Source organism: Taeniopygia guttata, chromosome 1 (assembly GCF_048771995.1).
Source record: "Taeniopygia guttata chromosome 1, bTaeGut7.mat, whole genome shotgun sequence".
In the NCBI taxonomy this organism is placed as follows: domain Eukaryota; kingdom Metazoa; phylum Chordata; class Aves; order Passeriformes; family Estrildidae; genus Taeniopygia; species Taeniopygia guttata.
The window spans coordinates 65,653,966-65,670,837 of NC_133024.1; the positions used below are offsets into that span (position 1 = coordinate 65,653,966).

General features: G+C 40.1%; 1 protein-coding gene across 7 annotated transcripts in view; it reads left to right on the plus strand.

Annotated features, from left to right (window-relative positions):
- STARD13 (StAR related lipid transfer domain containing 13) overlaps positions 1-16,872 on the plus strand; it is a 286,809-nt gene that overhangs the window by 117,188 nt on the left and 152,749 nt on the right. For all 7 annotated transcript variants that reach the window (XM_072930050.1, XM_072930042.1, XM_030274251.4 and 4 more), the window contains one exon: positions 4,900-4,933. In XM_072930050.1, the coding sequence (XP_072786151.1) occupies positions 4,900-4,933 (34 nt within the window). The remainder of the gene's footprint in view (positions 1-4,899; positions 4,934-16,872) is intronic.

Sequence of the window (16,872 nt, forward strand, 5' to 3'; positions counted from 1 at the left end):
CTCTTTCTTTCTATGACAGTTTTTTGAACCAGCACTGATCTTGGTGCAAAAAAAAAATAAATATTTAGACTAAAGTAAATTGCATTTTAAAAACTGTGAGTGAGGGTAAATTAGCCAACTAAAATACTAAAAGAGGGAAAATAATTTTTAAAATTTCATTGTATGTTTTAATGGCTGTGCATAATTATTAAATATGCTTTAATATCTCTAGGCAATTTTACAGTTTTGACTTTTTAGAATACAGCCCAGAATATTAAGTTGAGGGTTTTCAAAAGATATATCTGTGTCCTCTGAATTCTTACAGAAGATTGAAACCCGCCAGTAGGTACTGAAAGGGCTCCATGACCTCAGGAAAATCAATGAGGGTTCCCACAAACTGGTGGCCTGTGTGAAAGGCTGCAGTGAGGTCTCCCCAGAGCCCTCTCTCCTCCAACTCTCTCAGCCTGTCTTCATAGGAGAGCTGTTTCAGCCCTCTGATCATCTTTGTGGCCCTGCTCTGGGTCCATTCCATGCTTTTTCTGTGCTGGAGTCCCCAGAGCTGGATGCAGCACACTCAGTGGGGTCTCATGAAAGTGGAGGGACAGAATGACCTCCCTTGACCTGCTGGTCACTCTTCTTGTGAACAAGTAAGAAGACTTGTTTGACTGCAGAATGGGGGTCTGTTTAAGCTTCTTTCTTTGACCCCATCATGAATAGTTTGCAGCACAGTAGCTCAGGTTTGATGGAAGAAATTGAGAATTTCACTTCCCCCTGCTTTCTAACCTGATGAGGAGGCCAAAATGTTGTGGTGCAACAGGTATGAGGCAGAATCACATCCAACCAAGATCTGTCTTCCATGCCACAAGGGGAAATTCTCTAATAGAACTCAGGCTGTATATCAAGTGTGATGTCTAATAAACACCTCTGCAGTGGTTGTATTTTAAAGGAAAATTATGAGCTCTGTTGTCAGCCTTTGAAGATGCATCTTAAGCACTAAAATCCAGCAGCCGTTTCAATGCAGTACCAAAGATGGATGCCAAGTCTGAGAGAAATCAAATTTTTGACACAGCAGTCTCAACAGTATTTTCTGTGGAATAGCTTCAGTATTGCCATTATTCTCAGCTGACTAATATGCTCTAGGGAACTTGCAAGTGTCATCCAGACTGAATATCTCATTGCAGGGGCCAGGAAACTTCAAGTTAAGGCTAACATTGCTGAGTATCATAATATTACTTCATTTTCAGGCTGTAGAATTTTATTTTGAAGTGTAACTAGGATTTTATTTCCTCTGTAAACATCTTTCCAAAAGGATCTAATAAACCCACTACACAGATGATTGAGCTATTCATGTGGATGGCTGTTTTCCTCCTTTAAAACAGCCTATATGTCACTCTAATTAAAGCCTGGCAGGTCATTAAATTGCTAGCATGAAGAACCAGCATGATTTTCAGTCTTTATAATTTGCAGGACCTTTTTCAGTTTAGAGTGCTTTCCTTCAGTATCAGTGAACCAGTAGGAAGTCATACAGATTTATCCTTTTTCCTCTGCAAGGAGTGTCATGTTTCAGACTGCTGCTGCCAGTTGCTCACTGCAGAACATAAGCTTACAGAATTCAAAGCCTTTTTTATTAACATCAGATGTAAAGTAGCCCTGTCCAAATGCCAGGGTTTATTTGATAGCAAGGATATTTCTGATACCATATCTATGTTGAATAAATTCTCTGGCTTTTTTATTAAATGCCTAGAAGAGATATTTGCATGATGAACAGATAGACTAATTACCTTTTTTTTTTTTTTTTTGGAGGGTGTGATTTCCTGAGAGTGAATGATGACAGTTTGACAGGTATTCAGAAATATTAGTTGAAGATAAGGGCATATTTGAAATGGAAGCATAAAGGAGCTAATAACTAATAGAGGTTGATGGGGAAGAGAGAAGCAAAAGATGTGGATGCAAAATAATCTTTTTTTTCTTTGAAATGGTGTATGATATCACAGGATTAGCTGGCATTACAGAATCCCTGTGCTACTGCAAATTAAAATGGTTTTGAAGTTGTTTGAGTCAACCATTTCATAATATGTATCAGGAAAAAAAAAAAAAGCTTTTATGTGACAGTAATGTTTCTGGGATATTATTAAGTAATTTAATCCAGTTTCACGAGCTCCATGCCCTGATCACTTATAGTCATGAAAGATTATGTATACATCAGAGAAACACTTTTTCTATGTGTTTGTTTATTTTCCTTGTTGACTTTATAATGCTGGTGTTTTGCTTCTACCTTCACTTCCACTTCATCTGAGGAGTTAATTTGAGTAATTTGTTTCCACACAAAATGCCTTTCCAGAAAATCACAGAATCATTGAATCATTCAGGTTGCATAAAACCTCAAAGATCACCAAGTCCAGTCACTAACGTAACACTGTCAAGTCCACCATTTAACCATGTCCCTCAGTGGCACATCTGCATCTACGCATCTTTTCAATACCTCCAGGGATGGTGACTCCATCCTTCCCTGAACAAACAACCTGTCTCAATGTTTGGCAGTGATTTCTGTGAAGAAGTTTTTCTTAAAATCCAATCAAAACTCCCCCTGGTGAAATTTGAGGCCATGTCAGGTTCTTTATAAATGCAACATGTCCACTTTCCTCCCACCAATAGATCCACAGCCTTTCTTGAGGTACCTGCACTGACACTGAGAGTACAGTTGCCTCATTTATGTCACTGGCTCATCCTGCTCTGATCATGGAGCACAGGCCGACTCTGTCCTGGCAAACTTTTGGAGACCTTTGCTCACAGAGGTGAACATGGGATGGCCCTGCTGACATGCAGGACTGCTGAGGGGGAGGAGTGGACCCAGCATCTAAACGTTTCTGGTTTCTGTGGACTGGTTTACATGCTTCAGCAAATAAAGCATGGCTGTATCAGCAGAGTGTGTTTATCTTTGGCTTCTGTTTGAGACTTGCAAAATTGTTACAGCTGGAGTTGTACGCAAATGATTTCTGTATTATTCATAGCAGCAGGTGCTGCAGCAGTCATTTGGCTAGAGTTGTACTCTCTTGGTCTATGGTTTCTATATATTTGATTAGCTCGTGCCATGCTGTTCAGATGGGTTGCTAGTCCTCCAATAAATGTATTTTGTTACACAATCAGTTATATAGTGCATTATCATTTCCATAAATCACTTTTAGTTGGCAGCTTTCTTTTGCTTCTTGAGATTGTTCCAGCAATAATTTGCATCCTTTTTTGTATGGCATCCTAAAAAGATCTTGGAAGTTAACATAGCCTGAGTGTGTTTTTAATAGCTGGTGTCCTTCTGGCAACACTAGAACACACAAACCAGTTATCCATGAAGGACTGACATGTTTATTTTCTATTTATGTATCATTTATGAATTCTTCAAGAAGTGCTTATCCAAAGATGCAGTATAGCAATTTAGGCATCAACAAGGCTTATGCCAGAGTTATGATGCTAAAATCAGGTGCCTGTCCCCAGGCAGGGCGATAAACAACACTGCAGCTCACTGAAGACTGGAGAGACAATATGATATGCCTCACTCCAAAAGGCATCCCAAAAACCTGGCACACTCATGTGGGACCTGCCTGTCCCTGGCCAATTGACACAGCCCATGCCTGAATTTCCTACTTCTCTGTGGAAATGAGATGCTTTGCCACTAATGAAACCTGATTTGGACTCACCCGCTCATTATCTTCTCATCAGAAGTGACCACTACTCTTAATCCCTGCTGGCTAAAGATAGATCAACTTCAGCTGCTGCTCAGGCAGACCTTGCAGTAGAGTAAGAGGCTCTTTTAGAATGAAATTCTCTTGCAGAAGGCAAAAAAAAATGTAGCCTAGCTGTGCTTTCCCTATTGTTAAGAGAGATGCCTAATCAATTTGGTTCCATGCTCAGAGGAGGAATTTTTCAATATCTCAGTAAAATTCTTCATTAAATAAAAGGTAAATAAAAAGCATGTTTTTATAGAGAGATTCCTATCAAGGCTCCAAAAGCAATATTGACTGAAGAGATAACGGAGCACTTGGTGCATCTGATGGAAAAGTGTGGATGGTTGCCCATGTGCAGACAAGCAGATAACAGGAACAGGGTGTGTCACTGCAAGGCACAGGACTGTGTCTTTTCAGCTGCCTGCATATTGGGCTCTTCACACTGGTACCTGGAGGAATCACTTCACCCTTCTGTTTAATTAAAAAAAAATTAGGTGCAGTTTCACCTATTATGCTACTTCTATTTACAGCCAGCATTGCTGAGGCAGTGGATGGATCTATGAAAGGAAATGCATTTAATCACTGTCAACAACCTCATTTGGGCACTGAAAGCTATTAAAGAGAAAAGTAATGGACCAAGAGGTGCATCCAAGTGTGGTGTTAATGGCACCCCTTTCATTTAGCATGGCAAACCCAAAGCAGCAAGGTGAAAAATATGAAGAAAACAACGTGGCAGGTCAGTTTGCCCACAACCTCAGGCAGAGCAACCCTCTCTTGGTCACAGATGAACAGGAACCAGGCATCTACTTTTCTTAGACACTGTGTCCTATTTCTTGCCCATCAGTAGAGCTGCCGACACAACTTTTTAGCAGCCTGTCTGCTCCCTGAGCCCCACCAGTATTGCAAGACCCTTTCAGGCATCTTACAGTGTGCTGTACCTTATGTATCCTTGTGGCACATATTCTGCTTGTAGAGTATGCTCCTAGACTCACTCACTGCGAGACAGGTGTGAGAATGGGTGCCAGGTTGTCGTCAGCAAGCAAAACTAGCTATTCTGCATGATTTGTATTGATAAGCTCTGGATTTTATGCTTTGTGTAAAGTAGTGATGATTAATAATTGCATTGATTGTCATCTTGAAATGTGGAATTTATTTGAAGGAAAAAATGTACCATTATTAAAGAAAAATCACTTTCTTACAGATGCTGTTTCAGAAGCTGTGCAAGGAAAAAGCAGGTAAGGCTGCATTACTTCTTGAAAGTTTCTTGGTGGCTTGTGTAACCATGCGTGTATTGATGGAGGACCTGGGGAGTCTCTGCTATGAAATGGGTGTTCAGTGCATTTGTGACAATTGCTTTCATGCTGCTGTTCATGACCTATTGGTGTAGGATTAAGGTGGTTCGTAGGAAAGCTGATAATTCATGACCTTTTGACTTACACCTTGAAACCCAAGCATTTGTTACTGGTGTCAGAGTGGGACTGAAGGTCTTGCCATGGCAGAGGTGTGTGTTATGTGTGAGAGAGGTGGGTAGAGATGAGGAACACCTCAGAGCTTTTTTTTCTCAGTGGTCACTCAGCAGCTGAATCTGATGAAGAGGCTCATTATAGAGGCATATTTTTCAAAAAATCTAACAGCCCCTTGGGACCCACATGTCCCAAGTGACAGAGTCACAATGCCTGATTTCTCCCTTGGCAGGAGCACACTATCTGGTTGAATCATTTTTCATTATTAACAGCATTAGTGAGTTTCATCATTATGGAGGAATTGTTTAGGGCCAGCAAGGCACCAAGACTGGAGCAATAAGCAGAGCTAAAGACTCAGATACCCTGAACTGCAAATACATTATCATGCCAGGAGCTAAGCTAAGGAAAGGTTTGGATAGACAGATATGTACACACACAGAGATCCTGGTTCAGCAAGATACTTAACACACATTAAACCCACATTTGACAAAACCAATTAATTGCAACAGGCATAAGAAACTGCTTGGATGATTTGCTTAATTGAGAGTAAATGTCCTTATTAAATTGTAATGAAGCACAATTAAGAAATACAGAGAAAAGAAACTGCTTCCCAGAATGTGGGTTACTGGGATTTAATAACAGCCTCACAGTTTTGCAAAAAGAAATGTTCCCACAGTCTAGATGAATCCACCTTCCCACAAAAGTCTTTGCCAACTAGAAATATTTCAGTCATAAACCAACTGACCTCTGGAGTCACCCATTTCTGACTGCATTTTCTGTTTTGTTAGGATGTATGCAGAGTGTGCCAATTAAAAGGAAAGCAATTGGACATTGCTGCTGTAATTACCCCTCTGTCCCTAGATGACTTAGCATCTTTTTTTTGGCCTGAAGGACTAGTTTAAGCCAGTTTGCTCACTCAGTGATTTCTTCTTGCATCTGTCTCTGATCTAAACTGCATCCACAGTTCATTCCAAGGGCCAACATTAACTAAGTTAAAATCAGATGTATGTGGCTTTTTGGGGTCAATTTCACTGGTTCAGTGGCTCTGCTGGCAAAACATAGTGGCTTAGCAAAATGACAGAAATTCTGGGTTAGAAAACTCAGGTCTCCATAGGCAGTTTCACTCTCATGTGCTTTAATTAAGGTCAACAAGACATGAAGGCTGCTGAGCAAAGTGTAAACATACGTATTTTCATTCAAGGTCTATACACATTAACTTTTGCTGCTTTATTATTTGGATGTGGATACATTCCATGATGGTATTTGCCGAGGAAACACATGCCTGGGCTTTTCCAAAGCTAAACAAATTTCAGAAGTTCTGAGATTGTTTCAGCAATTGTTTTAATTGTCTTCATTGTTGGATTAAAACCTCTCTGTGCCACTGAATGCTCACTTTATAAAGAAAAGAAAAACCTGTCAATGGCACATGAATTTTAAATAAAATGAATTAATTTAGCAGTGTTCCCATTTTATAGTATGACTGATTTTTAATTATTTTACTTTTATGATAATATTAATTTTGTCACAGATATAAAGTTTTAGTGCCCATCCTAATGGGAGAACTGTAGGATGATGGTTGAAAATCTGATGACTGCAAGCATGAAAGAAGAATGACAGGTCATTTCCTGACACAGTTTGGTCACCGAGGTGAAACTTTAATCATAGAAATCTAGCATATGGTAGAGCTGGTAATAAATTTATCATTAAAATGCTTCTGGAAGAAAATGTCCATTTCTTCAAATAAAACATTTTACAGGAAAAGGTTTGCACCCATTAATCTATTTTAAATTGTTTCTGTAAAATAGGCACACACTTCTCAACATACAATGATTTAACAGTCTTCAAAGTGAGAAGTGTTAAGTTTTATTAAACTTTGAAATTTTGGCTTTGAAATTTGATACATTGAAGTATTAAAATAGAGAAATAAAAAGAGAAAACTGATTGAAATTACAAAAACTTGAAAATCTTTGTCTTGAACTAAAGGACAAGACTTTCTTCCAGATTTGCAGTTACTTAAACATTTCTGATATTTTCTGTGCTTTCTGGATAATAAATTTTCTCTTTTGAAATTTCTTGAATGAGAAGAAAACCTATCCTGCCTGTACCAGCCACACACAGAACACAGCACTCACTGTTCTACTCTAGTTTGTTTTCTGCATCACTGTCCCCTTACATACTTACTTCTTATTCTTTCTCATTTTCTTTTGTATTTTATTCTTCTGACCCCTTTCTTGGTAAGAGCTCTAGAGCTCTCAGAGGGCAAGGGAATCTTTTCCTAGAGTGCCAGTGGGTCACCCTGCCCTCCCCACCAAAGAGCACCTATAACCCCATCCTGTCAGGAGCTGGGGATGCACAGGGCAGCTCAGAGCTGCTGCAGCTGAGGTGGGAACTTCTGCAGCCCTTTCCCCAAGGCTGGGCTGTCCTCAGCTTCCAGTCATTCTCCATGTAAACCATATTTGCACGTGAGAGGGAAAAACCTGCCCTTTGGAATGCTGTTCTCTCTTTTGTTGAATTTTATGTTTCTTTTTCTTTACCCCAAATTAATGCAATATTCTGGGGCTTCCATTACCTGGATTTGTAGTGGGTGCCTTGCAATATGTTAAACAGGATAGCCAAATGTGTCCAAGAAAAGCTACAGCTGCACAGACACATCAAGGAACCTCATCTGAAGTACCAGCATTGCTGGCAGTGTCACTGCATGCTTGCCAGCCTGTGCCATTACTTCCAGACGTAGTAACATTGGTACTTAGTACATGCACTGGAATGAATAATAATATAACCATTTAAAAAAATTTAAATAATAGTTAGATGTGATTCTTGAGGCATTAATTTATTCTGCTTTCTGTTTTCTTTAATCATGACAAGATGCTGTATGAGCTGATGGCTCCCTGGGGAATGGGGCAGACACAGGAACAGAGGTCAGACAGCTCCAGGATGAGGCCTGGGGACAAGGATGTCAATCTGCAAGTTGGGTCACATGGCTGGGCAGGGCTATGGCAGAGAACAGCCCTGCCAGAGCATCATGGGGCTGGGATGGACAGCTCTGAGATGGCTGAAATGGAGTTCCACAAAGACTCTGAAATTCATACATTTATATAATTTCATGTTATTAAATAAATACAATGTTATTTGGACTTAGATCTAGGCTGCAAATGTGGTGTTGCCCACACCCTTTAGGATGTAGTTAGCAAAGTGCAAGGGACAGGTGCAAGAGAGGACAAGCAGTTTGGAGTAGAAAAGTTGTTTTCACACAGACAGGCTCACCATTGGCCTGTTGGCTTTCTGTTCAAGTGGTAGACAGGAAGGCAGTTCACACTTGTATGGCTTGTATGTGATGGCATTAATAAGCAAGTGCTACAAATATGTAAAAAAATACCATATTCTGTGTCTTTACCAAGACCTGCAAAAATACCAGTTTTATCCACTGAACTCTGCTTCCTTTTGGAATGAATGGGGCTATCCTGGTGGTATCTGAGGTTTCAGCCATCATGACATTCCTGCTGTCATTAACGATGACAACATTAGATGATGCCATTAATAGGACTGCCTTGGTTCTATCTCTGTGCAATAGACCACTCTGTTCACGTCGTCATAATTAATGCCTTTCTTCTCATACTGCCAGGTACATAACACCAAACCTAGTCTGCACTAGCTATCTCTTCTGCCCTTGCAATGTAGGAGGTCCTAATTTTCTGCTGTGGCACCCTAGAGAGCACCATGCTTAGCTGCTCCTATTGCCATTAGATTGCTGCTGGGTTTGTGGGTAGCATGTGGCAGTCACTACTAAAACCTGGCTGACTGATGCTGTATGTCCTTACTATCCCCCAGTATATGTCTTAGTAAAAGTCATTCCACTCAGATTGAGTATTCTAGCTGCCTAATGTATTTTAAAGTTATCACCACGTAGCTCAAGATGACTAACACAGAGCACACTTCATCACTGGCAGGGAAAACGAGCCCTCACTTTGCTGACAAAAATTTGAAGTCGGATTAAAAGCTGACACATCCTCTATTTTAGTGGTATGTATGAAACACTAAATATAGCAGTGTGCTCATGTAGTTGCTGATGCATGGTAATGTAGTCTGTAGCAGAACAGCAATGGGCTGGCAAGGAAGATGGTGCGCTGCGGTAATACGATAAAATCCCCATGTGACCTTGGCCATTTCAGAAGTACTCCACAGATAATTGTGTATCCTTGACTGATATAATGCAAAATTCAAACAGGGGCAGTAGTGGTCCCAGGGCTTTAATGAGTAGCCTGATATTTGCCCAGGCACAATGCAAATTGACTTCAAGGAGAGGTCTCCATAGTGTAAGAAACAGAACTGTATATGAACAACTGCCAACAACGGGCCTGATTCTGGGAAATGGGAGGGAGCTGGAACTCCATCTGGCTCTTGTTAGAAACTGAAGGTGCTCGATTCATCACAAAATCAAACTTGAGTACAGTACTTTCAACTGATTACATATTTTTATATTTCCTTAGTCATAAAAGGTTTTATGCTCTTGGTTTTATTTTACCTTTGCTGCAGTCCCTGGGCAGGAATTATGGGCTAATCACACTCTGAACAGGGAAATGGATGTGCCTCACAGAACCATATCCCCTTCTGGGATTTTCCTCTTGCCTGTGGGGGGATGGAGGGAATCTCTTTCAGTCTTTCACTTGCCATAGATGTCAGGCAAGTATGGTGGTGGTGGAGCTGAGGCTGTGACTGTGAAACCCCTCTTCTCATCCCCTTCAGGAGAGAGCAGCACTGGATTATTCATTCAGCAGTGTCTTGCAAGACCTAAGCAGTACTCGTGTCTCATGCTGTCATTACTCCAGCTATAAAAGTTTACCCAAGATGAAAACCTGACCTTAAATAACTGGAGAAAATAATACATCCCCATCCACTAATCCCGTGTACTTACTACAAAGCAGAGCAGGGTCACTTTGACATGTTTCCAGCACAAAGTGGAGGTGCTTACTTTGAACTGAAAAATGAACAGGCTGTTTTCCTAAGGAGTGGAAGTAAACTACTGAATAAACCCAGCTGTTTGGCCTCTTAACTAGTTATGCTCTGTGTTGCTCAAATTAGAAGTAGGTAGAGTTGATGCTTGTCCTGCAGTCAATGCATCAGAGGGTCATTTCATTTGGCTCCAGTTCTAACTTTTCTGCAGCGCCAATTTGGCTTCCAAAATTAGGCAGTGAGATTGCCTCTTCTTTTCATAATCAGAAATTATAGAACAAAGCCCTTCTTTGTTCTTCTAAAAAGGCAAATCTCTGCTAGTCAGCTCTTACTGATGTATTGGAGTAGTTGAGGTCACTGGGATCTTCTGCTCTTAAAAGCAAGGGGAAAATGAGATATTGCTGTTTCTCAAAAAAAACCAAAAAACAAAACAGCCAGGTATAGATTAGAAATTTATATGTTTACTCTTTTAATATGTGAATTGTAGATGAAAGCTTGATCCATTAAGAAGTACTCTGAATTTTATATGACATTTCTAACACAATAAAGCAGTAATATATAAAAACACTTTATACACATGCAACTACTCAAAGTCATTCTAAATATCTTTTTCTATTTTTCTTCTCCATAGTTCTTTCTCTGACTTTGATTTTTAGTCAATATTTTAATTAAGAAAGAAAAATACTGAAAATAGAAATGATAAATATTAAAAACAATATCTAGTTCATAATTGCACAAACTATAGATCATTTCAGAATGAAGATATTATAAGTACTTCTCCTAACTCAGTTTGGTTACATCTTGGACTCCTAAGGAGAGCTGAACATTAAGCAGCTGGTAGATGAGCTTGGGTTTGTAACAACTCTTTGAGATGTGACCAGAAACTTGCTGTAAAAGGTGATCTAATTCAGATTGATAAATTGCTCTAAAGTTTTGCCTCTGTTGGAATTAGGTGGTGTTGGTTTCCAGCAGCTAAGTTCATGGAGACACAGGATTCTCAAGTCATTTTTTTCTGTGACTGAGCAATTGCCTGACCAAGGTTGCAGACAGCCAGCCATATATTCAGCTCCCTTGCTCCTGAGCAGCCAACTTATTTTAAACTGGGGGCTTCCAAGAGTCATGGCAGAGGGCAAATTTTGCCATTTAACATTTCTTCCAAAAGCAACAAATGCCTGGAAAATTTTCACTGAATAATAATAATTTTAAAGTATATTTGTTTTCTGTTTCAATTAGACCTTTCCCTCAGACCTCTCTGATAGCCACAAAGCAAGCTATGTCCTTGTGTTTTATTTCCTGTGCAAGACATAACTGCAAAAGTTTGAAGGTCAGACAACCTTTAATCAATGTTAAAGTATACAAATAGCAAAATAAACCTTTAGGTTTTTATTATGCTAACTAAGCATTAAAGCTCTGTGGCACACACAAAGAAAGAATAATGTACATGGTAGGAACCTTTTGTTTTCACAGAAAGCATTTCTAATGGGTAGCAAGCAGTTCCAACAATTTTAGTATTTCCCATTAGAAAACATTTCCCTTGCAACCATTCATTAGGTTCAGCTTTTGTTATTTAACTCTATAGTATCATTTCCTAAGGATTAGGGTTTAAGGTTTTGTGCTACATCAGAGTGACATGCATCATCTCTCTGAACAGCTCAGCACATAAGATGGATTTTGCACTGTTTCTTTGTTTGCAAGTCAGGCAGGAAAACAGAGAAAAGCTTCTGGCTGGAAACATACTGCAGAGTATTTGGGACAATAAAGCAATCAAAGCAGTCAACTTCTGGCTTTTGCAACACAGGACCTTTTGTGGGGCTGCAGTCAGACCATGCCACTGTTTGCTGCTATTGAACAACCTGCCGTGGTGCAGCTGCTGCTCAGAAGAGATGGCCATGGCTCAAGGACACACAGCATCTGTGTAGCTGGGACTGGCTATGAGCAGAGGCGCCTCTTTCCACTTCCCTGAGCAGTGGAACTGTGGCTCATGCCAGAACGAAGCACAGGACCTCTAGGCATGAGCCTCAACAGCTTGCAGCAGGGTAATGACTGCATTAATTGAAAGGAAGTTATCACTGCATAAGCCTCTCCCTAAATATAATGGGACCACTAGAGGAGGACAAAGAGCTATATAGTGTTGATGTCAACTACTGAGAAACAGGAGCCTTTTTAGAGGGCTTCTCAGCCGAAAACCATCCAGTCTTTGCCCTTCCTGCTCTCTGTATTAGATTCCACCCAAGCCAGCAAGTTGCTATGAAAGAAATGCACATGTAGATGCTGGTATTTATTGAGTGCTCAGCACAAGGCATAAACAAATTAGTAAATTCCGCCATGCTGTCAACCCACCACTGAAATGCAGCCAGAGGAGGAGACTGGAGCTGCATATGAATGCAAAAGACATACCAAAGCCATCCCATATATCATTCCATTGTATACAATGGCATCTGTCAGTTGTGATCTTGGCTCTGTGTCTTTATGAAGGCAGAGCAATTGGAAAGGCAAGTTCAAGAAAACAGATGTCCAAAAGGTTGCTTTACAAGTGGGTATTATTAAGTGGATCTGACTCTGCTATTCCAACCTTCATAAAGTGTAGGCTTTTGACATAGAGTTTGGGAGGGTAATGGATGTAGGCTTTTATTTTATATTTATTTATATTGGATATATACCTACCCTAGAGTATTTCTTGGTTCCCAAAGACACTGTTATAAAGTTTCTATGATTTAACTCTGAGAAGTAAACTGATTCTAGCATAGAATCTTTTAGGTATTTCCTGTAGAAAATTAGGGATTTTTTTCTTTGTTGAGTGAAACTCTCTGTCAGTTGCAATCACCAGCAACATTTTGGGATTATACTCAACATTTTGGGATTAGTCTCTTAATGATGCATTTTTAGCTGTAGAGGAAATTACTGTATCTATAAAGAAAAAAATAGCCTCTGCTTTTCATGGATTTCAGAATCAAGCAACATCTCAAAGTAGCCGAGGAAATGGGAGACTCATATCTATATGTATGTGTGTGTATATATATATATATATATATATATATATATATATATAATGAGAAATACTGAATATTGTAGTTCATAAAATGTCTGTAGTTCTTTTAGGACACTCTTAAAAATGCTGCTTACTTGGATTGCCAAAAAGGTCATTTATTATTTTTAAATTTTTTTGAGCTGAGGTAGTGACAATTGGCCTCAGGCCAGAATAGTGTCCTTGTAAGCACTGTACAGGCAGAACAAAGTCCTTCCCTCACAAATCTTTTAGCCTTACATTATCATCAATAGTTTTCATACAAAAAGATGACTTAAAAATTTACATTTTTTTCTAATTCAGCATTCAAATAATTTATCAGCAGCTTATTTTCATGCATGTTGGTCCATGAACTGCTTGGTGTCCAGGTTACAGTCCCCATCCTGCCAGGTGCTCTTTGCTGTGTCATTTATTCATGCTAAGTTTGGCTCCAGGAAGGGCTTATAGTAGCATTGTGGCTGTATGGAGAGCCTCCATACCTGCTCGTGCATGCCCAAAACCACCTGAGTGGTAAGCCTTGGCTCAGCCAGCTGCAGCTCAAGGCTTCTGAGGACAGAAAAATCAGAGAAGGAGTGTCCATGGGATGTTGGTGAGTCACTTCTGTCAAAGAAAGACAGAAGGGTCTGGGGTACAAAATAGGAGACAGAGATTCAAAGAATTGTTTCTTCTCTGCCTGCTTCCCAAAGCAGTGAAGAAGGAATGTGGAAAGAAATAATTATAACATCCCCAAACGAACTATTCTTCTTTTGAACCTTCCCCAGAAGTAGCTGCCTTATTATCCATGCCAGGACTCCATCAAGAGAAGCCACAAATTTTGATTTCCAGGGTCTTTGAGTAGGCAAAGCAGGTATAAGGCCATAAGTTCTTTGGCATCACTAACAGACTAGTGATATTGAGATCTGTTCGTTTGATAAACATATAGCACATAAAGTTAGCCCTTACTTTCACACACTTTTCTTGTCTGCTGACCAACACATAGTCAAAATCTTCAATTTACAGCTCTCTGGACTCTCGTGTGGTAAGAAAAAGGTAAGATGAGTTTCCAAAGTTAAAATAAACTTCTGTTTAATATTTCTACCTATTTATAAGACAGACATAACGGATGCAGTACACTCAATGGCTGGATGATGTATTGGATAACTCAATATATTCAGTAGCATAGTTTAAAGTGAACCTTTTCATTTGTTGCTTTTATTGTTGTGATCCTCTTCTATGACCCCATATTTCTGGATTTTTTTAAGTATAACAACAACCTTATAGGGATGATATCCAGAGTATTAAGCTACACCTAAAGAGTGAGTGTATACAGAAATATATCACAGTGTCTCTAATTTGCTGTGATGTATATATGATACATTGATGTAAGTATAGTATACTGTGCTTCCTTAGGTCTTGATAAACCCTGTGTCTTGTGAGGCTCAGAAGGAAATAAATTTACTCTGCAAGTGTTCATTTGAAACAGCTACACTTTATACTTAAACAACACATACTTGGATGGGAAGAGAGAAGACCTTTCCAGTGGTTGTGTTCTCTTCAGTTTGATCCTTCTTTTAGCAGAGTCTGGCACACTGTCCTTGGCGATGTCAATGGAGGCCAAGTGGAGTGGTAGAGTACAGGAGTTCTGAGCTGCAGGGTTGTCAGGCATGAATTGCTGTCCTGTGGAAATGGCAGAGCCACCTCCATTTACAACACTAGGCTTATGTCATCAGTATTCTTTTAGATGTCACAGAGAAGCTGCTCCTGGGTCTTGGCAGGAAGCACTCCCCCACACCCACTTCAGACTCTTTCCTTCTCTGCCTCCTCTCCTGTGAGCAAAGGCTCTGTCAAGAAAGCACCTTTATTTGAGCCAGGAACAGAGGCAGCTGATACTCAGCTAGTTATTTTGATTGCCTGGCTGGTAGGGGCTGGGGGAACAGATAATGTCAAGATTTCCTCTGCATTCCAGATCTGTTTTCCTCCCACGGTTAGCAGGCGGCAAGTGTGACTTTTCCCACTCAGCTTTTCCCACAGTCAGTAAGACTTATCTGACAACGGAGTTAGTGTCAACTGTCCAAAACTAACTAGGAGATATCTTCCTTTCACCACTCCTCTGCTGTTATTGCTTATCAATGTCACTCTCCAGCTTAAATGACTGTTTAATTTACAGACATACTGAGACAAATTCACTTCTGTTGCAGCTTCAGTGAGCTCAGTGGAGTTACATTGAGTTTGGCCGTAGGTGTCTGAAAAGCACAAGTGGTAGGAACGTGACACTAACAGAAACAAGAACATTGCAACAGTCAAAACAAAAAGGAAGCCCTGAGCTTTGGCAGGATGCCCATTTCAGATTTCAAAGTGTGATCCAACAAGGTGTTCATGTTTTACAGCTGGTGCTGCAAGAGAAAAGTTGTTATTCAACAGCAAAACAATTCCTACATCTCCACATCAAAACACAGCCCATGTTAAAAAGCAACAAAGGAAGAAACAAGTTATAGCCTTTCAGAACAAAAATTCTATTGAGATTCATGACAAATTTCCTTTTAGATCTATTAGAGATTTTGAAAAGACTAGAGTGAAACTGAAGCACACTCAACCTGAGATTTTCAAATGAGTCTAAAAGGGTTGAATACTGAAATACTACTAGAATTCCACAGAAAAAAAAAAGGTGAGATGGAATTGATACCTCCAGGTTTATCTCCAGTCAAAGATAGCTTTCTAAGAACCTCTTCTGTAATTGGGGGTAGAGAGGCATTTTCAAATTGTAACGTCTTTTTCAGCTAGATCAAGTCCTGCTCCATAGGCCTACTGTAGCACCTCTTCTAGGCAGCTGGTTTAGGATGGAATGAGATATCCCCTCAAGGACATGTGTTTCCAACCCACCTTTCAACCTCCCTCAATTCTCTTTTAACAGTGGGTGTCCAAAATTCAAGGAAGGGAAATCTGTTGCTCTTGAAATTTTATTAACATTTCTGTTTCACAGATGAAGTTAAAATGAAGTGCAAAACTAAGCATTCTAAAGTTAACTCAGTTAATTCTGTTAACTTGGACTAGCATTGCAAACAGAGATCATCGCATCTAGAGCACTTTGTTCATTGCTCTGCTCACTTCTCTACACCATGCACAAATCCCACCTACTGGTTTTGTCTGTGATAGTCTTCTGGATTCTCCTGTATCTGTTCCCTTTCTCTACATTTCCTTCTTTGCAAAATACAGTTTTAGTTTTCCTCCTTACCACTATTTATTTTCCTCTTACAGTCACAGCCATTTTAGACTCTGTTTACTCTCCTGCTCATGATGCCTTAAGGTGACCTTCCTTCCTTCCTTCCTTCCTTCCTTCCTTCCTTCCTGCCTTCCTGCCTTCCTGCCTTCCTTCCTTCCTTCCTGCCTTCCTTCCTTCCTTCCTGCCTTACTCTCTCCCTCCCTCCTTCCCTCCCTCCCTCCTTCCCTTCCCCCCTTCCTTCCCCCTTCCTTCCCTTCCTTCTACCTTTCCTGTTGCCTCTACTCCATACCTCTGTATTGTCCAGAACAACTTACTCCTCTCTGGTTCTCAGTGAAATGGGCAAATGAGACTGCAAGATCTCTAAACCCATGCATAACACTTCTTCTCTACCCTTGCAATCAAAACAAATTCTTGCTTTTTCTTTCTGCTGGTTAATGGACACGTCATGGTCTATCATTGCAGCACACGTGGGTTATGTCTTCTCGACTGGCTGGGGATTAATTAATTACACCTTTCTGGGTAATAACAAGCAGCGTT